General features: G+C 45.6%; 1 protein-coding gene across 1 annotated transcript in view; it reads right to left on the reverse strand.

Moving 5' to 3' along the window:
* Positions 1-24,087, reverse strand: part of VWA8 (von Willebrand factor A domain containing 8) — a 305,200-nt gene that overhangs the window by 280,885 nt on the left and 228 nt on the right. The window contains exon 2 of the mRNA XM_019528508.1: positions 3,349-3,425. Coding sequence (XP_019384053.1) covers positions 3,349-3,425 — 77 coding nt within the window. The remainder of the gene's footprint in view (positions 1-3,348; positions 3,426-24,087) is intronic.

Below are 24,087 nucleotides of genomic sequence, written 5' to 3' on the forward strand. Positions count from 1 at the left end.
CTTTACTGTCCAAGCCCCCAAGGTCTGGAACAGTCTGCCATCGGAGGTGGTTCAAGCACCTACATTGAACACCTTCAAGGGTAAATTGGATGCTTATCTTGCTGGAAGCCTATGACCCCAGCTGACTTCCTGCCCTCTGGGCGGGGGGCTGGACTAGATGATCTTCCAAGTTCCCTTCCAGTCCTAATGTCTATGAAATCTATGAAACCTTGACAGGATCCCCATTGGGAGGCAACATGAGGTAGGACAGCGGGAACAGGTACAAAGTTTAATCAAAGAATTTGAAGATGTCTTCACGGATAGTCCAAGGAAAGTTGTAGGGGCTGAGCATAAAATTATTACCAAAGAGGGTCATGTAGCGCGGGAGAAATGGCGGAGGATCCCGTATCGTAGATATCAACCTGTTCAGAAAGAGCTAAGAAAGATGCTAGCCCTAGCCCAGGGGATTATCACGCCATCACACAGTTCATGGCATAGTCCATTGGTAGAAGTTACAATACCAGATGGAAGTTTGCAGGTATGTATAGACTTTCGCAAACTAAATGCCATGACCCAATTTGATGCGTTCCCCATGCCACAGGTGAGCGAATTAGTGGAGCATATAGGATAGGCGAGATTTATATCAACGCTAGATTTATCCAAAGGCAAATGGCAGGTACCTTTAAGAAAGGAAGACCAACCCAAGACCACCTTCGGTACACCCTGGGGTCTTTTTGAATCTAAAAGAATGCCATTTGGGCTTAATGGAGCAGCAACCACTTTTCAAAGGCTGATCGATTGGGTACTCACTCTGCATCAAGGTTACGCCTCGGCATATATTGATGATCTCGTAAGTTACACAGAGTCATGGGAACAACACCTAAGGGCTTTAAGAGCCATCTTACGCGAGCTCAGGCAAGTAGGACTGACAGCAAACCCAAAGAAGTGCGCATTGGGGAAGAGGGAAACTAAATATCTAAGATTTTTAGTGGGGCAAGGATTTGTGAGACCCCTCGCTGACAAAGTGCAAGTTATTAGAGAATATCACGTTCCTACAACGAAGAAGCAAATGAGGGCCTTCTTAGGGCTTGCGAGTTATTATCGAAGGTTTATACCTAAGTTTGCGGAGGTAGCAACCCCTTTAGTCAAGGCTATTAAGGGCAGAAAGTTATATGACATTGAATGGAATGCAGGTTGACGGAAAGCCTTTGAAGATCTTAAGCAGGCCCTGAGCCAAGACGTACTACTCCATATCCCCAATTTCATGCTGCCCTTCACCCTGTAGACTGACACTTCAGCATTTGCGCTGAGACCAGTTTTGTCTCAGGACGTGGACGGAGTGGAGCTCATGGCCTACGCCAGTCGAAAATTGAACGAGCAGGAGAAAAGGTATTTCATCGTAGAACATGAATGTTTCGCTATCCGTTGAGGGGTGGACTATTTTTGTTATTACCTGTTGGGCCGTGAATTTAAATTGATAACCAACCATGCCCCCTTGAGATGGTTAAACACCGCAAAAACAGATAATGCCCACATAATGAGATGGGCATTGGCTCTGTGAATACAGTGGCTGACTTCCTATCTCATTGTGATGAAGATGGCCTGAATGAGATGAAGAGGAGAGAGGAAGGAGAAGAAGCCAGCAAACAGAGTGAGAACATAGTAAGGCAAGAATGCGAAGCACCTAGCAGCGTCCTGAGGGGCGGGATGTATGAGAAAGAGAGAGAGTCACAAGGCTCAAAAGCACAAGGGCTAAACAAAGGGTCAGTGGCCCCAGACCCACAGCCTGGCAGAAACCCTCCTTACCCAGCTGTTTCTGGAGGGGAGGGCCTGGGAACTCCAACACTGATATAAAGAGCCTGGAACAGGCAAGAGTGGGGAGCGTGGAAACGGAAGGAGGAGCATAGAGCTGAGCCAAACTGCAGGAAATCTTGAGAGCAACGTGGAGAGTCGGTAGGAGACTCCTGCAGACAGCAAGCTCCCCAGAGGGAACTTAGAGCGAGGACTGTTGACCCAGCAGTACTTGGAACTGCTTGTTCCCACGCCAGAAGCCGGCAGAGCCTGGCAGAGTTTGGTACTGTAAAGTCCCTAATAGAGGGGCACTCTAGAATTTTGGTACCATAAAGTCCCTAAAAGGGGTGCAAGCCAAAAATGGTGTCACGGATGGACCTAATGGGATGAGGGGAATCGTGACAACCTCAATAAGAGGCTCGGGGAGAGCCACCAAAGAGACGGTAGGGGAAGAAAAGAGGGACTGACCTCATGAACATCAATTTTGTTTGCGCTCTGCTAAAAAGAGCTGGAACAATAACCCAGGCCAGGAGTGCTTGGTTTTGTTTTTTTATTTTTCTTCTTCTTGGGATGGAGGTCACGTGGAAGGACCAAGTGGCCGATCAGAAACCGGTGGAACAGGCGAGGGTGTAGGGGTGGTGGAGCCCTCAGAAATGTAGGTCTTTCGCGGGACGACTATGGGACGACTAATGGAACTACACATCCAGGTACTGAACCAACTCCTTTAAACACCAAGTCGTGGCAGGAGAAAGCGCGGGTGTGTAGAACTCCAATTAGAAACCATCTCGCTCGAATTGGCCGGCAGGCGGTGTCCTACAGGCCTGCAAGTGATGGAGATACTTGACACACTGCAGTGGAGCAAATATGGGTAAGGGGCAGGTGATAGGAGTGAAGGTAACAGGAGAGTCAAATTGGCTGCCCACTGCACCTTGGCCCCCACCATGCCAACATGCATCTAGCACCTACCCCTGTCACCAGTTGTCTCCTCTATGCCTGCCCCTCCAAGGCACCTGAACCCCCACCACTTGGCTCCTCATCTGACCTGCCCCCATGCCTGCTCGCCCCAGCATTGACCCCCTGCCACTGTTTATCCTCCATCTCTTCTCTAGTCTGAGACATAAAGCCCATGGTCACTCTAGGCTCCACTGGACTATGAAGCAGTGGTTATGGCAGTGACAACTCTGACCCTAGCCCCAGAGCCGGAGTTGCCGCTGCCACTACTACATGGCTAGTTGGGGCCAGAGCTGAGGAGTAAGTGGCAGAAGGAGGGTACAAAGGTGGCAGGAGGAGGGTGGGCTCCCTCCACTTGTACTCAAATCCAAGATAAGGGGCTTTTTCTCCATCCATGTTAAATAGGGAAAGTAAACCTCATCTTGGTTTCAAGTAAATACGGCACTTGGTGGAACTGGATGCCAAGAAGCCAGTTCTGCAAATCGTCACTTACTAATTTACTTAGTCTTTCACACTGGAGCCTTATAAATCCTAGTTTCAAAGCTGCTCATAGAGCTAGATGCATGGGAATTGGGCACCAATATTGAACATAACACATTCACTATCAAAAGGAAAAGAGTTTCTTACTGTAATTCTGTGGCACAAGTTCTGGGTTCTTTGGAGTTCTGAGTTTAAATGATACATCTCCTATCGTGACGGTATCACCTAAAAAAGCAAAAAAGTAATATAGTCAATGGTTTGGGTTTTTTTAAAGGTACCATGTGGTAGCAACAAGGTGACACTCTAGGACAGTTGTCTCCAACCTTTTTAAGGAGGAGATGACCTTTGGCATTTAAAAGCAACCTAAGATCTACCGTGTACCAACCCCCTCCCCTCCCCAAGCAATTAAATCTATGGGGAGGAAAGATGGAGGCAGAGGGAGAAAAAATTATTTGGATGTTAGCCTCCCCAGCAGGTAAGTCCAACATGGCCAGGGCCCCACTCAACTTACCCGTTCCTGCCTCTGCGGCACTGTCCCTCACTGCAAGGGCCTCAATCTAGCCCCCGCCCCTTCCCCCCCATGGACTAACCTGCTGGCCTGGGGCATGCTCATGCATGAACACGGACACTCAGCGCCCCCAGCCCAGCCTTGGAGCGACTCCAAGAGGCTCCAAGATCTACCAGTGGATCAAGATCCACTGGTTGGTGACCACTACTCTAGACCTACAGAGAAGAAAAGGTATAACTCCCCATTCAGAAAGCTGGCTCTGCTGAGTTTGGAAACTACCACTTGTCATTTGTCAATAGATCAAGTACTAGGATATAAAATCAGGAGTATCAAACTTCCAGCCTGTGGAGTCATGTCATTTAGCCTGCAGGGTTTGTAAATCAGCCAGAGGGTGCCATCACCAAAATCCAGAGCCTAAAGTCCTGCTGGGGATCCACATCAGTGGCAGGAGGCTGGTGATGGGTACAATAATCCCCATGCCACTGCCAAATGCATCCAGATCCAGCTCATTAGAACCCCATTACTGATCCAGTTCACAAGAAGGGGTTTGGTTGACACCCCAGTTACCCATTAATATTTTCTTTTATTTTGTGGAATGCACACTGTTCTGTGTATTCTATAGTTCTCAGAATCGTTCTTCACTACAGAAAAATATAGCTGTACAACCTCACCTATAGCTTAAAAAATTAAGCTCCTAGCTAATGACTGCAGAAATTAACTTCAGAAGTATAAAAGGACTACTGAATGCTGAACGGTGACCTGTCCAAGTCTGCAAACAACCTCAATGAAGAGGTTCACTAACAGCTGCAAGAGGTGCAAAGATATGTATATGGATCAGGGTCCCCTGTGGTACATGACTGCAAGCAGGGGAATGTGGCTTCTACTTAAGAAGGCAGAGAATTCAGCATTTTGCCATGCATTTTACCATTTTTTTCCGCAAGGAAAACACCTGTCAATTTGTTTACTGTTTTCCAAAACTAACGAAGAAATACCGAAGAGATGGTGGTGTCTCCAATTAATGTCTGCAGACCCTAAGCACCTCCATGCAGCCCTGAGTTAGCCACCTGTGAAATGGATTCAACGCACTTAGGCACCTATGTTATTGGATCCAAAGGATGGATGCATCCTTTTGTCTTAAAACACAGCCAGAGGAGAAGAAAAGCTGGTGTCCTATAGCAGTCTCCTCAGGAAGGGATCCTATAACATGCCATGCACTTGCCTAGAAGTAGGATATTCATCACCTTATTCAGTTCAAGCAAGTGACTAGGTTAGAGGTAAGATCGGGCAAGGGTGAGCACTCTCCCCATCCTTCTTATTGAGGTTGTGACTCTGTACAGGCAAAGGAAATCTAGAAAGGGTAGTTCTGAGTTCTGTACCAGGGTCTACTTTTAATGCCTTTTGTATTAAAAGGTCATTGGATAACATGCATAAGTAGCGGTGGGAACAGGAAGTAGAAAACATCACAGGATGACTACGAGCCACAAATGTGATGTGGCCATAGAAAACCAAATACAATCTATTCCTAGGACATACTGGCCACATCCTCACAAGCAGGGGCATGCAGTTGTCACGGGGAAAAAAGCAGCGGCACAAATCTGTGCCACTGCTTTTTGCCCAAGCACACGCCTCTGTATATGGGGTTAGTGCAGGGAAAAATGCTCTGGGTGGGATAGGGGAGGCTGGGGCCAACACCCAGGGATCCAGGTGCACACAGCCTGGCTGGCGGTTCGAGTGTGGCTCTGGCTGGCCAGGCTCCAGTTTCAGGCAACGCACACTGCCACCACATGCACTGCGCCACTTTTTTTTTGGTGCAGGTTTTTTTTTTACATCGGGGTCTCTGTGCTGCAAATTAGCAGTGCAGTAAACACCTGCATATGCAACACGTGTGGTTTTCAGCACCACAGGTGGGTCTGTGGTGCTGCAAACCATATGGGCGTGCTTGTCTGAACTTGCCCATTATGGGAGGCATTTCCATTTCAGATAGTGAGGTATTAACAGCAGCTTCTGAGGCATTAGTCTGGTGATACTTAAACAAGATGCTGTGGCTCCCTGGGATGCCTTGTAATCCTTTTAAGGGTGCCAGGGGGTGCCACACAACACTAGTATTGTAAGATGTACAAACATGATTCACAAGATAAACCCAGAGATTTTACACAGGAATCTATAATGTTAAAAGATTCTAACCTGTTGCTGTCTTTCTGAGTTTAGTGCAAAAAAAATTGCTTTATTATTTTTCCGTAGTGAAAAAACAAATGAAAACTAAGAGCTGGCATTTCAAGGAGCACCTTGGGCCTAATGAGTGCCTTGAGCCTAAGCCTAAGCCTGAGTGCCAAGGGTGCCTTGAGGCTAAGAAGGTTGAGAACCACTGCATTAGTGAGACCTCATCTGATGCTATTCTGCATACGATTCTCATTTCTTACAAACTCGCATGCATTCTGGTCACCCAGGTTCAAAAAAAAGATTAATTCAAAACGGAACAGGTACAGACAAAGACTTCTAGGACAATCAGGGGAGTAAACAGTTTGGCTTATGAAAGAAGACTCAAAGAGTATTGCTTGGTTTAGCCTAGTAAAACGGGCTCAGAAAAGATATGACTCAGTCTCTAGAAATACATAATGGCAATAACACCATGGCAAAAGACAGACTATTATGAATTAAAATAAGTTGGAAAGTAGGAAAGGGGGAGGATCTGGAACAGCCTCCCAACAAAAGCCAGGACAAAAAACTAGTTTTAAGATGGAATTTGGCACGTTTATGAAAGGGATTATGTAAAGTAGTTGACCAAGACAGTGGGGAACTTTATGCCCCACGAGGTCCCTTCAAGACCTATGGCCTTCTGACTACCTCATATTTCCAAAAACATTTTTTCCAGGTGAAATGGAACTTCTCTGAGCTTTTAACAATACTGTTAAAGAGCTTGATATGTTTGTGATCATTAGATACATCATTTGAGGCGTAATTTGGACACCTGTGCAAGGGAATAACTGGACATAAAAATGTTGCAGGTCACAATGTAAAGGGGTGCATAACAGAGGATTTCACAGAGCCACCTCTTGCTCCTAGACAAGGTGGATGGAGAAGAAAGTGGGTGACAGTCTGCAGTACATTTTCCCAGCACACCTGAGCTGCTTTAGAATAAAACCGATATCAGGGATTGAGTTGGTAGTGATCACCTTTTCTTGGCAAGAGGGGAATCAGGAACCATTTTGTCACTCTAAAGTTTTCCTGGGACGACATGAATACAACAGCTTTACTCAAGGCTTGCAGTAAAGTGAAGATCCAGTCCTTTTTCTCTGGTATTATACTCTGTCCCTGGAAAGTTTGCAAAAGCCCTTCCCATTCTCCCATGCTCCTTCAGCTAACACTGATATATTCTGCAGTCTTGCTGCTCTTATCTTCTTCCAGCACTCCTTCACTGACTGTACTCTTTTTTAATGGCACTAGCCAATATCCCATTGCTAGCAGACATAAATCTTTTATTTGCAACGTTAAGTCCTTAATTTAGCTCCATGAAGCCACATTAGGCTTCTTGGGAGTTAAGAACTATTGGTGGGGGGCTGGGGGGGTTGACCAACAGTAGTGTACAATGCTTTAATTATAATATCTTGTAGCCTTTTTCGGTTTTTTGTCTCGCTGTTTATTTCCATACCATAGTCATCCTCCAGTTCCTGAATCCTGACTATTCAAGCATGCTTGAACAAATCTACCATGCAGTAGTGCCTCTTAATCTTTTTTTTTTAAATATCAGAAGTGCGGCTGTATAAAAAACAAGATATTGTTTCCTAGAAGAACTGCTGCCCACATGTTTGAATGCGTCAGTCTTTCCCTGCCCCTAGTTGATTAACAATTTAACGATGTAACTATAAACTGGCACATACATTTTCTCTCTATGCACTACTGATAAAAGTTCTAGTTGTCTAGCTTAAGACTACAGCAAAAATTTCACTTCCCACTTTGCTTCTTCCTCTTCAGCTTGAATCCATCTTCCTCACTCATAGTGGCCTTTAAGGATTGGTTTCAAGTACATCAGTGGTTCTCAACCTTTTTGGACTCAAGGCACCCCTTACCAGACTCTAGGCATCTTTCTGTATGCTTGTGAGTTGAGTGGCACCCAATTTAAAAAACTAATTTATATATTACAGTTCTTATTTCTTTTCAGAGAGGCTTGGCAGTGAGGATAAGGGATTGGCCAGGCAGGGACAAGCTTGAGCCTGCCCGTATCTATTTATCTCCTCACAACTCTCAACATCCTTCAAATGATCTGATGTCACCCTGGTTGAGAATCACTGAAGTAGAAGGATGGAGGTAGCTGAAATTTCACTAGTGTGTCTAAGGAATTGCTGCTTCCCTCAAACACCACAATTTTTCTCTGCAGCTAATCTTCTTGACTGTTATAATTCCTCTTAGAATACATTGCCTGATTTATGCTTTAGGACCTTAGTGCCAGTTTATTTTCTCATCCTCCCCCAACCAGTAAGCAAGGAAAGAAGAGCAGATGACTAATGAGCTTCTAGCTTAAATTGCTGAAATTCACATTGTAAATATTCTCTCTCACTTGCTGATACACAAACAGTTTCCAAATACCATAAGCATAAGGTGTCAAAGGCTGAAAGGACAAGATGTTAAATGAGAGATAAAAGAATAGATAAATATAAAAAAAAAATCCCCCCTTTTTTATTTATGATTTAAGGTGCTACAGCTTTGAAAACTACAACAGTTTGAGGTTACTTATTTTATAGGCTGAACGCTAAAAGACGTATAACTCAACTGAATGCACTTAGAAATAAGATGGATAATTTACTGAGATTGGCCTATATAATCATGAGTTGTGTGACCTGCAGGGCAGCATTTACCTTCTAACTTGTACATAGATGATGCATAAAGGTTGACAGTGGGTGGGCACAACTCCAAACTGCTGCTGGGTGCTGGCTCCGGCCGGGCTGTAGCCACACACACTGCTCCCCACTGGTAGCAATCAAATTGCTCCGTCACTGCCACCCTTGCTGGTGCCAGGCCCTGGCTCCAGCCAGGCTGCAGCCACACACCCATATCCTTCAGTTTCATAAGCACAGCAGCCAACCCTCTTCCCCTTACTGTCATGTGCTTCCACCTATTATATGCACTGTGTGGGCAGGACTACCATGGCATGCAGCAGTGGCCAGATGGGAGTCTGCAGGCTACATGCCAACCCCTCATGGGCCACCAGTTGGACAGCCCTGGTCTAAGAAGCAAAGAACAAGCTAATGGCTACCATTAATAACTTTAGTCTCCTCTTCACCCACTGTCCCAATGGAGTTTAAAATGTTGTCACCTGCAGCAGTGTTTCTCAACCAGTGAGTTGCAAGAAAATATGAAAGGGTTGCAAAAAACTTAAAAAATGAATCAACAAACTTAAAAATGGATTCTCTTTTAAAGGAGAAAAATGTGGGAAACCATGGCTTTTCCCATGCAGGCTGGCAGAGCTCCAGCCTGCGAGGGGCTGCTTGGGGCTCCTCCTGCCCCACATTCCCACCCCTTACTGAACACGCTGGAGGGCTGGGGCCTGGGGGCAGCGGGTCAGGAGTGAGGGGCACTGGTTCGGGACTAGCCATCAATGTTTAAAAATAGGTCCTGGTACAAAAAACGTTGAGAACTACTGACCTAGAGGACATGACTTCATAGCAGTTAGCCCAGGCTTTGATCCTAAGCCTTCCATCTACACAGAAAAACTTCCAACTTGAGCAGAAGTTGCTTTAAGCTCCTGCTAGCCAATGTGGCTGAAGGTATAGGCTTAAGCTTGATTTGCACATCAGCCTGAGCTGACAATCTGCTTACAATACAATGAAAATGCAAGCTGTTTAAGCACAGGTATTTCTATCCCTCAGTGCTGCCTAGGCTCTGTGCTGTCTTGTTTACCTCCTCCATTTTTCTTCATGAGTCTTAACCCCACATTCTACTGCACTTCAACAGAGATGCCACTCAGGAAGTCCTCCTAACAGAGATGCCACCCAAGAAGCTATATGCTGCCAGCTATCTACAATCTGACACCAGCCTCCTGGGAAAGCCGTTACGTTAGATCAGTATGACCCATACACGGAAATAAGTACCCGAGGGCACCTATGCACAAGTGCGGAGGCTGCTCCAATGCGCTGGAATTGCTGGAGTGTGGCAATTATCGCGCTCTGTATCAGCGTCCCTCCCCTTAAAAATGGTAGCAGGGACACTTGAACTAAAGCTCATCCAACAAGCTTTAGTTCAAGCGCCCGCACTGCCATTTTTATGTGCAGAGATGCTGATACACAAGATGCAAAGACATTTTAATTAGAGAGGCTAATTATAGCCCCCCACCCCACCCAAAGCACATGTGAAAGTGTTCCAGAATGATACCTTTATCTCCAGTGGACAAGAAAGGAAGAGAAATCAGTCAGGTGACCTACGAATCACTTTGCTGTTTGATCAACTTCCTCTTGCTAGCCCATGCTATTTGCTTTTGCCTTCTGAAGCGTCTGTATGAGTAGCTCAATTTAAAGAACTGCTTTTATGTCACTACCACAGATAGTATTATACAAGAAAGAGATGAATTCATACAGTGGTGTTGTAAAATATGCCATGAAGAGCCATGGGATATCCCCCCCCATCAGAAGCCCCTTCTATTGCACAAGGGCCAGCCGTTAGAGCACTGCTGTGAAAGCAGTCATGAGTCTGACAACAGCTCAACTTTACAATAGAGACAGTCCACCCATTGTAGACTAGCCTGGTCTCAACTACTCTGGTCAGACTAATTCTGCAAACTGAGGGGGAAATGGAAGGCTGGAATGAGCCCCCAAGGTATATACAAAGGGCTAGGCCCACAAAACCAATAAAACAGATAAGCCTTTACACACAAGCAAGCTAAGCATCAGGAGTATGATTAGAAAATGGACAGTCAGGGTTGACCCTAGAGGGTCACAACTCAGGGGATCAGAAGCAGACAAAGTCAGGAGCAGAGAAGGTCCAGACCAAAGCCAAGGGGTCTGTAAGGGACTGAGACAAAGGTGACTACCCTAGGCAGAGCTATGAGTAAGAAGGAGGATCAGGAACTTGAAGCAGGGATTCAGACCTGGGTGACTACCAGAGCAGTCTGGAGCAGGCAGTAAGGGACTGAAATGTGGGTAATCGCCAAGCTACAGCCATGAGCCAGGGACCAACTATCAGAAGACAGGCGTCTAGACTGGAGTCAGGAGCGGGTGGGCAGGGGAGGGGAGATGGTCAGGGGCCTGCAGGTCAGGATCAAAGGAGTCAGGAGGCAGGAACTAGGAAACTAGGACTCAATAGGGAAACTAAGAACAGGGAATTAGAAGCCCAAGGCTAAATAGAAGTATTTATCCTGTACTGTAGCTTCCTGGGCACTAAAAGTTCTGCAGCTTAAAAGCAGGCAGCTATAGCCAGGCAGGCAACCTGGGGCAATCTAGAAGCAGTTAGGCTGCTGGCAGCCAGGCTTACTCAAGTAGCCAGGGTCAGTTGGTAGCAATTTAGCTTGCCTGCTGCCTGGACTCTTGACACTAAGACATTTGCAGTGATCAGAGAAATGGGGAGATGTGCTTGTGGTGTGCCATAAAGGAGAATTGGATGTACGAAGAACCCTGAAGACAGGAAATCGAAGAACTGGGAAACAAGCCCATGGTATGTGGGATAGACACTGCAGAAGTCTCTGAAACAGAAGGGACCAGGAGTAGGAAGTTTCTGGTAGGAAGAAAAAGTAAGAAGACCCTGGCACATGCCATAAGCTCAGTCAAAAGGTATATAGCTATGCTGCAATCCAAAGATGTGACCATAGCTCAGGCACACATCCACAAGACAGCTAATGATTGATAACCTATGGAAGCTGACACCTGCTTATCTAGAACTGCAATTCAGAACTGGAGTTCAACAAGATTAAAATACACCTCTATTCCTGCTGATTATCTGATACAGGTTCTTCAAATGATCACGGGTGGTCAGGATGTAGGCCTATTAATCACGTCTTCCCCCATTCCTATCCTCATTTAATAATGGGGCTTCTTGCAATACAGCTGTCCGCCCACATGAACTGCAATGTAAGAAAGGGCCCTAGGATTACATCTCGTTTCACAGTTTGCTCATTATGCTTATATCATATTCATCCACCCCCCACAAAAAGTCACCCTAATTTTATTATTATTCCTATAAGTTGAGAAGAAACTTATAAACTATAAGGTTATTATGAGACATACACTCAGAGACTTATAATGGTATGAGTAACTTATGAAGAAAACCAGATTACGTTATAAATACAATTAAAACTGTTGAGTGGCAAAAAGGTCTCAATACATTTTTCTATTAGCCACTTTCCTTGGTGAAATAATATATTTTGAGTAAACAAAAGAAACCAATTAATTTGAAATGGCTATTTTTAAAAGGTGGAATACCCATTATAATCCTACAAAGGATTACAACTTTGTTCGCTGTGGTCAATAAACTTATGCACTATGAATAATTCCAAGCACACAGGATCAGGGAGATAACAGGACATTAGAAAAAGATTAAATTGAGTTCAATGACTGGGTTCTGTCTTTTAATCTCTTTTCACGTCTAAAATCAAACAAGATCAACACTGCAAAAAGTGAACTTGAAACATCTACGATTCTGTCTTACATTTCATAGATTTCATAGATTTTTAGGGTCAGAAGGGACCTCAGTAGATCATCGAGTCTGACCCCCTGTCCTGGGCAGGAAAGACCACTGAGGTCAGATGACCCCAGCTAGGTGCTCATCTAGTCTCCTCTTAAAGGTCTCCAAGAGCACCACCTCCCTTGGAAGCCCATTCCAGATTTGAGAAGCACTCACCGTAAAGAAATTTTTTCTAATGTCTAATCTAAATCTGCTCTCCGTTAGTTTATGGCCATTGTTCCTAGTAACCCCAAGGGGCACCCTGGCAAACAGAGCAACCCCTAGCCCTTGCTGTCCCCTCCCCTGACAAATTTGTAGATGGCTACAAGATCCCCTTCTCAGCCTTCTTTTGCAGAGGCTGAAGAGATTCGGGTCCCTCAATATCTCTCCTCGTACGAGTGGCTCTGCTCTGGACCCTCTCAAGGTTATCCACATCCCTACTGAAATGCAGTGCCCAGAACTGGATGGAGTACTCCAGCTGCAGTCTTACCAATGCTGCAGAGAGGAGATGTATCACCTCCTCAGATCTGCTTGTGACGCACCTTCTAACGCATGAAAGAGTGCGGTTGGCTTTACTTATCACTTTGTCACATTGACGACTCATGTTAATTCTGAGTCAGCCATGACTCCGAGATCTCTTTCCGCTGCTGTGCTGCTTAGAAAGTCACCCCCCCCAGCCTGTAAGTGTGTTGGTGAGTCTTTCTCCTTAGATGTAGCACTTTGCACTTATCCTAGTTAAACTGCATCCTATTCTGTTCTGTCCACATTCCCAACCTGTCCAAATATGCCTGAATCCGTTCCCTGCCCGCCAGCATGTTTACTTTGCCCCATAATTTAGTGTCATCCACAAATTTGGACACAGTGCTTTCCACACCCTCATCCAAGTCACTGGACTGAACCCTGGGGAACTCCACTGCCCACATTTTTCCAGGTCAAAAACGATCCATCCACCACTACCCTCTGTGTGCACCCCATAAGCCAATTCTCCACCCACCTGACCGTATAGTAATCGATGCCACAACTGCTTAATTTGTTTATAAGAATGAGATGCGATACTGTATCAAAGGCCTTTTTAAAATCCAAGTAGATGACATCTATCTCAACTTCTGCATCTAAGAATTTTGTGACCTGGTCATAAAAAGAAATAAGACTAGTCAGGAAGGATCTACCTGCTATGAAGCCATGCTGGTTGCCCTTCAGCATTATTTTTCCTACTGGACTCCCACAGATGTGATCCTTAATAATTTTTTCAAAGGTTTTTCCAAAGATAGAGGTGAGGCTAACCTGCCTATAGTTACCTGGATCATCCTTTTTCCCCTTCTTCAAAATAGGGACTACATTGGCCCTTTTCCAGTCTTCTAGGACCTATCCTGAGCACCATGAGTGCTCAAACAACCTCACCAGTGGTTCTGCAATGACCTGGCCAATACGTTCAGCACCCTTGGATGAAGCTTGTCTGGGCTTGATGACGTAAACATGTCCAGCCCTTCCAAATCCCCCTTTACTAGGTCAGCACTAACTGTCTTATTTGCTAGTATTCATGTGATCCCTTCATATTCTAACACAAACACATTTAAACTGTTAAGATGTTTGTAAGTGGATGGCTTAGCCTACTGATAGGAAATGGTTTGATATTTGAGAGCTCCTCAGCCAGTCCTCCCAACACAAGCAGTCTTTAAATTGCAAATGAATAGGCAAATAAGCAAGCAAAAAACCCAAACCCTGATGCCTTGTCACAGGCATTCAAAAAGGAACCCTCTGGGTGCCTGTAGACATGTGGGACACTTGCTCCAACGTGCTTTAATGATGCGCAGAGTTGATTAATTGAGTTTGCTGGAGCACATAACTGGCATGCTTCAGCAGCCTTGGCATCTCGTGTATTCAGCGTGCCTGCACTTCAAAATGGTGGCAAGGGCACTTTAACGGAAGCTTGTTGAACCAACTTCAGTTAAAATACCCCTGCCACCGTTTTAAAGAGCAGAATGCTGAATACACGAGATGCTGCGGGTGCTTTAATTAGAGTGGTTCCTGAGAGCTACTCTAATTAAAACACCCCCGCACCCCCCGTATCCCCAGAGAATGTGTAAAGACTCCCTTTCGCTCTAGCCCAAGGGTGGGCAATTATTTCAGCTGGAGGGCCACTTAATAAGTTTATTATGTTGTGGTGAGCTGTTGGGGGGGTCCCCACCCCACAACAGGAGCCTCACCCCTTTACAGGTGCCCCACCTCCTAGTTACCATCTTGGGACCTGAAGTCCCACCCCTTCACCCCTGAGCTTTGCCATTGGGAGGCCCTCCCATTGCCCCCAGGAGTACTCCTTGGGGGAGGGGAAGGTGGAATGAAATCTTGGAACCAGGAAAAAAACAAATCATATACTAAAAGTCAAACATCTACTATAACGTATTTTAATTTTATTTCAAAAAAATATTTTTGTCCTGATTTATGTACGTTTGCATAGTGTATAGAGAGGTGATTGGATAAAAACTCAAAAATAAAGTCTTACCCTTGTATATTGGGGGGGGTGTTGCAGGGGTAGGGCTGTGTGTGTGGTGGGAGGTGGGGTTTGTGAGGGGAGGGTGTGGCTGTGTGTATACGTGAGAGGATTGTGGGGGTGTGAGCAGCGTATGGGTGTGTGGGGCATAAGGGAGGGTCGGGGGGAGTATGGTGACCCCCCATCACACACACTGCCCCATGGCACAGAGCCCCTGCTGCCACTGGCAGCAGTAGCACCAGGCCCTTTGGGTGCTCATGTCCTGTACAGGTGCAGCCACTGGCAGCATGCAGCTCCAACCAGTTCTGGAAGCTGCACATGGCAGCAAAGGGCAGAGCCAGGCTGGCCCATCTCAATTGCATGAGGTTCAAGCGCGGCTCCCGGGATTTGTGCACCACTGGGGGGAAGCTCTCCGCAATGGAGCCGGTGGCCCGGCCCCACTCCTTGCCACCATGCGCAGCTCCTGGAACTGGCTGGAGCTGTGTACTGCCCGGTGGCTGCACATCCATAGGCCATGAGCACCCTGATGGCCCATTGCCTGCTGCTCCTGCCAGGCGGCCAGGGGGTGCTGGCGGCAAGGGCTGTACACCATGAGGGGCATATGGGAAGGATCCTCACACTCTGTTACCCTCCCTCACATCCCACCTACACCCTGCCCACCTGAGCTCCACACCCCTGCCCTGCTGCAGCTTCCCTACCTGCTGCAGCAGGGACACAAGGAGAAACCACTGGAGGTCGGGGAAGCCGAGCAGGTCTCCCAGTGGATGCAGCAGTGGCAGCAGCGGTCCTCCCCAGAAGCTGCGTGTCCTGGCTGGGGCTGGGGCTGGGGCCCTCACGTGCGGGAGCAAAGCACACAGGCTGAGCACAGTACAATTAACTGGCGGCTGCCTGCGGGCCAGATGAAGTCACCTAGCGGCCAGATCCAGCCCACAGGCTGTATTTTGCCCACCCCTGCTCTAGCCCCTAGCACAGCAGCCTGGCCCCTGGCTATAGCAAACTGTTATATTCACAGCTGACTCCTTCCCTCCAAACTGTTCCCTCAGTCTCCCCTTCTGCTCCAAATTGTTGAGCTCTCAGTGAGTCATTCCCTTGTTAACAGCTTCCCACAACAGCAGCTACTCAACAAGACTGCCTACCCCCTCTTAAGGAGACCGACCACTCTGTTACAGTATTATGTGCTGCTAACTTTAATTTCTGTTTAACTGTGCCACATCTGCTATAGTTTATTAGTTAAATTACATGTACATGTATAGATCCTAAATTCATCATAAAGTAAGCAAAAGAAAAGCTTCAACTGATATTTACAAACTGCATATATACAGTTTCATAGTTGGTAGGGTCGGAAGGGACCTGAGCAGATCATCAAGTCCGACCCCCTGCCATGGCAGGAAAAAGTACTGGGGTCAAACGACCACAGCAAGGTGTTCATCCAGCCTCCTCTTAAAGACCCCCCAGGCTAGGAGCCAGCACCACTTCGCTTGGAAGTTTGTTCCAGATCTTGGCCGCCCTGACTGTGAAGTAGCACCTCCTGATATCTAGCCTAAATCTACCCTCTGCCAGCTTATAACCATTATTTCTTCTCACTCCTGGTAGTGCTTGGGGGGACAGGGACTCCCTCAATGCTTGCTGGTCCCCCCCTGACTAGTTTGTAAATGGCCAGTGTCTTAGCATAATGGTACAGATCCTGGAGAATCCATAAAGATCCAGCTGACTCCTGAGATAGTAATATAATTAAGAACTTGGAAGGGTCCCCTTTTCCTCTATTTTATGAATAAATTATTCAGGAATTAAAGTAACTGTGAGTTTTTAGTTATGTGACTTTTCTCTTAGGCGCCTGGCACCCATTCGTTTAAAGGTACCATGAGAATCTGATCCCTGACCCCAACAATCAAGTCTCCTGCCATGCCATGTGCATGGCAGGAGGTTTGATTTTGAGATTAGGGATCAGATCCCAGTTGTACCCTTTTACTTGTCAGTGCAGATGGACCCTGGAATCATGATCATGGTCATGGTCATGGACAACTCCAAGAACCTATGCTGTCCTGAGGTCAGATCTGACAATCAGCTGCTTGTCAGCCCTGGGTCTGTTCAAGGGCATCCTCCTAGGGAGTTTTGCACCCAGCAGCTCCAGTAGGGATGCACAGGGAATCAGAGGTCCCAGCGGGGTGAGCCAAAGGGCTCATCCCACTAAGGACTTTAAACTGAAGGCACAGGGTTTAAAGTCACCAGTGGGAGGAATCCTTCAACTCCCCCCACTGGGGGGGGAGGGGGGGAGCATAGACCCCTGCACCCATACCAGAACTGTGAGATGCTGGGTTTAAAGTCCCTGAAGGGAGAAGCTGTTTGGTTCCCCTCTCCAGGAGCCTCAGTCCCCATACCAGGCAGCCCAGCTAAGTTTGGGTGCAGTGGTTTAAACTCCTGCAGGGAGGCTGTGGGCCCAGAATCAGGGCTGACTGTCAGCACCAGCATAAAATATAACATGGAAAGGGGCACCTATTTTGATAAATGTAGTTTAGTATTTGCTTTTCATTGTAATCTCCAGTTATAGGTGCTTGCAGACACTGCTCTATTCATATCCAAAGAATAACCACATTACAAGTTGCAGCTTTTATGATTCCCAAGAAAACTACATAGCAATCATAAATGTGTCTACTATTTCCTTTTCATGGGTCAGCTAAAAATTTCACTGCATGAAACAATCTTGAGACACAGCTGAGCTGGGCCTCCCTACTTTAAGGGTCTAGGAAAAAAAAAAAAAAAGATAACTAAGTTGAAATTGTATTGAGATCCATTGCTCTTCTGAACAAATGTGTGACTTCCCTTTTTCCTCCACGGAGAAAAAATCCTGACTTTCTACACATAATGTTTTCATAATATTTACTCTCATATCCAGCCAATATGATCTGTATGAGAACCAGAAGAATGTCTGATGTTTTTCTACCTAATGCTTGCTTTTTTGTGACATACAGTAGGTTAATGATTTTCTTTACTGGTTAAGGTCTAAAATGCCATTAAAGACCATGTATATTTGTATTTACCCTAAGATTGCTTCAAAGGTGAAGCAAGCTGGGCATCAAACATGGAGTGCTTTTGCTTGGAAGACTAACAATAGTTAACTTTTTAGCCCTAGTGATGCATAGGGAGCATTCACCACCTATTTATTGTCCTAGTTACAACTGATTTAATCACAAGTTAGCTGGTACAGAGGTCGTGATATCCTGGTCAGTACACTTAAAATGGATAATGTTCAGCAATTCTGTAGTTGACACTTTATATTAGCATATTTCGTAAGTGCTAAAACAGAAGATAAAGTAGGATGGTACCTCAGAGATGAACTTGCTTAGGCCGAAGGTAAGGCAGGGTGGCACTTTAGAGACCAACTGGTACAGAGAGGCAGATCCTAGGCACCATTTACCTTGGCAGATGCTATAAACAGATCATAAAGGACCAAGACCGCTCCTAGCACCTGTAAGTGGTTGCCTACAAAAGCTCATGCCTCTCTGAACCAGTTGGTTTCTAAAGTGTCACCCTGTCCTAGCTTCTGCCTGCCTTCTGACCAGGGATCCTGGTTTTCTCTGATTTAAAAAAATCCCCAATTTTTGGTTAAACAAAGTAACTCCAAATCCACGTTTCCATGATTTAAATGAAACACCACTAATATACAGATATATAGCTATAGATATATAGTGATGTTTCATTTTAATCACAGGAAAATGTGGATTTCGGGTTACGTTTTTAACCAGAAATTGGGGATTTTTTTAAATCAGAGAAAATCAGGACTCTTGCTTCAAACTAATCCAGCTAACCACCTTTATACTTTATGCTCATCATCTTATCAGCTGAGAAAAATAAGCCCATAATGTTCCAAGACTAAGAGAAGAGAAGATGGTTTCCAAAGAATAATTCGTTCACAGCTGAAACCCCGACCTTATCAATCTGTTCTTAAATGAGTTTATATATATATACACCTTTCATCAATTACTCCCGATATATTTTTGGTAACATAAAAAAGAAGATACAACTCTGTCTGAAATCAAACAAGCTTGTTAAAAGAACTTAATTTTTAGTGAAGAGATACCAGTTTTCCCCAGCAAAAAAAGCCCTATATGACTTTTTAATAAGAGCCCTTGTAGCATGCTTAAATTTGCCAAGTGAGTTCAACTTCATAACAAGATTTATGTATTGAAAGAAACAATGCTTCCAAAACAAATCAAAACATTACCATGACTATATTTTCTGAAGTAAGATTTTGAATAATTGCTAAATATTGAAACTCGCAGGCTAGATTGTTATTTTTATACAAAAAGAATGACCATTAAATCCTTGTTACTCAGTGTTACTAGTCTGTTAGGTTATTCAGGATATTTGAGCTCTGCTGAGATGAGTACAGCTGAGGTAAACAGCACATGTCTGCTAGAATCATTCAATTCAGCCATCTCTTAGACCAGTGTTTTGCAACCTGTGGGTCATGACCCAAAAGTGAGTCTCAACAATATATGAAAGGATTGGAAACAAACTTTAAAAAATGGATTCTACTTTAAAGGATCAAAACATGGGAAACTGCGACTTTTCCCTTGCAGGCTGGCAGAGTTCCAGCCTGTGAGGGGCTGCTTGCCCCCCCCCAAAGCACCCACCCCATGCCCCTGACACTGGGGAGCCAGGGCCTGGGGCCAGCCAGTTGAGAGCCAAGGGCACTGGGCTGGGACTGGCCATTGATGTTTACAAATGGGTCCTGGTACAAACAAAGTTGAGAACCACTGTCTTAGACCTGTGGGGAAGATCCAGCCCATGAATCCCAGATCTATGACAGCATTTTGAAGGGGGAATGGCAATCTGTTGGCATTTCAACAGAGGGAAGAATTTGGAAGGCTTTGGTAGTGGCTGGGTCAAGAAATGCCATCAAGCTGAGTGTGTGTAGTAGTAGTAGTGTGTTCGTGTGTGTTATTCAGATTTTTAAATGCAGACGGAGATTTGGCTAGGAAATGGCACTGAGCACAGCAAGAAGTGAAAGCTATAGCTGGAGCAAGGAAACTAGAAAGAACAGGGAGCAACAGGCTTAGTTATAATGCGGGGAAAGGTTTGGCATCCCATCTCAGTCTATAAAAGTAATACACTGTAACTGGCTTCCTCTTGTGTAAAGACAGCAAGAGAAAACACCAGAGATCTTCCCATCTGGAGCTCCAAAAACACCTTTTACGGACCTGATTTTAACAGACAGAATTTCTAGCTTTCTGATTTTCACCAAAGCAAAACTGACCAGTTCTGTCCACTGGTTTCTTGAACATTGGCTGTGATTCTAAAATAAATCAGATATGGTTTTCAAAAGTTTTGTGTTACAGATAGTTTAGGTCTTCCCTCTGTTCATTCTATATGGTAATTTTCTTACATCTTCATCACCGCTACCAGTGCAATTTGAAGAAAACCCAGACTGTTACAATTTACCAAATGGAAATATGCATTCTGAATTTAAACATTCTAAAATGAACTAATGGTGGTCTTTATTTTAAAAAAATCCCCTCCCCCTGATTAATCTTCCCCACTTGAATTGTACAACTCTGCCAGTCCTTCACACAATGTAAAACTGCGACACACAACATTCCTGCCCCAAAAGTCCTGCCTTATGGGTATCTGGGATGTGTTTCAGCATTAAGCAGTCAAGGAAGCAGACTTTGTGTTCCCTGCCTGGGTGGCTGTAGCATGCATCCCTTCTAGAAAATAAAAATCCTTCTTTTCACAGGGGAAGAACAGAGTAACTTTAGCGGGAACAGCCCCCTAAAGATCCTGTTTAAAAAGGCTGTGAAAATACCCACTGTTGTAATAGGGACGCAGGCCACACATCTGCATCTCATATGTATAAGAAACTTAGGATCTAGAAAAGAGTGAGGAGGGACCTAGAGAGACATTCACTGGATAGGAATGGGTAATATATAGTAATCATAACATCAAGACTTCCAGATTAACTGGAACAGAGGAACTGTCATAACAAATGAGACACAAAGTTCCTCTAAGGTCAGAATCCTGTTTTTGACAGTGGCTGGTACCAGATGCTTTGCAGGCAGATGTGGCATAATCTGTCCAACATTAGGTCTCATCCTGATCTCTAACAGAGATTGTCTTAAGCCCCTATGTACAAGGTTTAGTATCTCTTCCCAAATTGTTACCATCAGGATGTTTCTGTTATGTATGTATGTATGTATGTACCAGTCTCTTTCTGAATCTTGCTATACTCTTGGCCTGAATAACAACCTGGGGCACTCATTTCTAAAGTCTAGTTATGCGCTGCTTGAAAAAATACCTTTGATCAGTTCTGAATTTGCCACCTTTAAAATTCTTCAAATGTCTCCTCAATCTTATGTTTTAAAACCAGAGAACAGAAGCTCCAAATTGACATTTCTAAGACCATTATCTCATAGACTTATCCTCTTAATTTATCTTCTTGCAAAGGTGAACTCCAACCTTTTCAGCCTCTCATTTAGAAACGTGTTTCCTTGTCAAACATCATTTTGTCAAGCAGTCAAACATCATCTGAATGCTATGCTAGCTTCTTATTCCTTGAATTGGCTGCTTCTTTGATGGACTCAAGGCCAATTCAGGTGTTTGACTAATGATCTTTTTAACTGACAGCTAGCTTAGACTTTTTTAATAGTAAAAAGTGGTTATACTGCCCTAATTGGGAGGGGTGGGTGGGTGTGTGCGCGCGTGTGTGTGTAATTGAGAAAACCATTAGAATTGCCCAACTGATCCTCTCTCTCTAATTCCTACCTGTTAATTATTCACTCTGTCTCCTGGAATTCTGGTGTTTCTGGCATTCGCTTAGAGTAGTGTTACTTGCTACTATTTTCAAGGGCCAGTTGTGTTTTGGGTGAGGCTATTACATGAATTGAAGGTCTCTACAAATTACTTTGGGGCTGTGAAGGTCACCCATCCTAGTGTTCACAGGAGCAAGGTCAATCCTAAATCCTGTTTGCTCCGTTTAAAGCAGTGGTACTCAACCTCTTAGGGCTGGATGGGCAGTGCTCAATCCCTCCATGGGCCAGATCCAGCAAGGCCCCATCTGGCAGCACAGAGTGGAGAGGGGGAAAACCTGGCCCTGATCCAGCAGTACAACAGAGGCGGGGTTGGGCCAGCCCTAAGCTGGCCCTGTGGTGGGGAGTGGCTGTGGCCCAGCCCCACAGGAGGCAGGGAACATGGCCTGGCCTCAACCTGGCTGGGTAGAAAGAAAAGGTCATGGCATGGACCCATGGGCAGGGAAGGAGAAGGACTCAGCCCTGAACCAGCCACAGAGGAAGGGACATGGTCCAACCCTGCAGGAGGATAGGGACAAGGCTTAGCCACAACCTGACCAGGCAGTGGTAAGGGGACATGGCCTGGGCCTGCAGAGGACGGGGGAGGGGGATGTAACCTAGTCCCACTGGGAGAAGTGAGCACAGCTTGGCCCCAATCCTATGTCCTGGAGGGAAGGGGTCATGGTCTGGCTCTGATCTATCCGTGCAGTGGGTGGGTCTTGGCCCAAGTCAGACCTGCTCCAGGGGGCTTGCAATTTTGGCAGCTGGGAGGGATAGCAGTACTGTTACTGCTCCCCCACTGCCAAATTGCCCAGTTCAGGAGGAGTCCCACAGATGGGATTCCAATGCTCCACAGGCCACATTTGGCCTGCAAGCTGGAGGTTGACCAACCTGGTTTAAAGGAACCACTTCTTGTTCCTGTGAAGTTGTCAAGCAGCAGGAGCACATCCCGCCTGCATATCCAATCCTGCGAGTCCACCAGTACCGACAGGCCTGTAGGCCCATACATGCATCACAGGCCATGTGCAGCATAGGCACTGTGAAACACAGGCTGTGTCATAAACTGATCTGAGCTTGGCCTATGTGGTAATGACATAAATTGAGCATACACTGCAGAGAGTGATATGGTGCACTAACATAATATAAGGGAATGGAAAAGGATTGATATAGCTGCAAAGTATAACAAGTATGGAAAACCCTGTGTTAAGTATATAATCATGGTTAAACCATGCAACCTCGGACTTCTCCGAAGTTCAGCAAAAAGGAGGAACCAAATCAGTGAAAGTCCCCAAGGAAACAAGGAAGCCTGACCAGCTGACCTTTTTCCCCTTGAATCCAAGGCTATGTAAGTGCTGTCTTTATTAGTACAAGTAAGTTTTTACTGTTGTGTAACCTAATAAAGTCTTTTAAAAAAGAACTGTGACTGGAATAGTCTCACTGGCCACCAGTCTCACTCTCAACCCCTGTTAAAATTTGGGAGTAATGCCTCCCCCACAGACTAGCAGGGCTCACTCTGCTTTGCCAATCCAACAACCCCACACAAACAGGTCAAATGTATAACAAACAGCTTGAAAGGCTCAAAAGGCAAATTAAGATTGTTTTGGCAACCTGGGCTAGGTGAAAGGACTGAAGCCCAGGGAAAAGGGTCCTTCCTGCCCCTCCCCACCCCCCCAATGCTGCTGCCAGAGTGCGTGACCCAGTCCTCATTCACACATTGGCGTTTTATGGTGTACAATATAAAGTAAATAAGAAAAGGACTTAGTTGCATGCTTATTTGCATGTTTCCCAGGGTGTGGTAATGTAATAAGTCATCTTCTTATTCATTTTATATTGCTCACTGTAACAGGCCACTGAGTAAATTAGAAGGCCATTTTCCAAAACTTAAGAATAACTATCCTTATATCTTATTTGCATGTTTCCCAGGATGTGGTAATGTAATAAATATTCTTATTTGCTTTATGTTGCTCACTGTAAACTGCCAGTGAGTGAATGAGAAGACCTTTCTTCAAAAGTGGAGAACAACTATCCAGTACCTGGCAACACTGAACCTAGGCATCACCCCCACAAGCATGCAGGAGGAAACTTAGGCATCTGGGGCCTAATCGGCAGGGGTGCCTGGGCCTGGGCCTCACGGACCTGTGCATCAGTCCACCTACAGTACTGCCCTGCTGCTGGCTGCCCCACACCTGGGCAGCTGTTTGGGTCAGAGGGGAAAGGTGGCCTCTTCCTCGAATTGGAAAACCTCACTGCCTCAGCTCACGTGGCGTCCAAATCAGAGATATAACATGACATGATGTCACATAACGTCAATCCCTGGCCTGAAACCGGAGACGTGCCCCACCTCCGTCCTCCCAGTCCCCGGGCGCCTGGATAGAGCCAGGGCAGAAGTGTCTCCCCCTCCCCCGACCCAGCTGCAGTCACACTTGGAGGACGGGGAAGGTGGTGGAGACTCGCCC

This window comes from Crocodylus porosus, unplaced genomic scaffold (assembly GCF_001723895.1).
Source record: "Crocodylus porosus isolate Cpor-Errol unplaced genomic scaffold, CroPor_comp1, whole genome shotgun sequence".
In the NCBI taxonomy this organism is placed as follows: Eukaryota; Metazoa; Chordata; order Crocodylia; family Crocodylidae; genus Crocodylus; species Crocodylus porosus.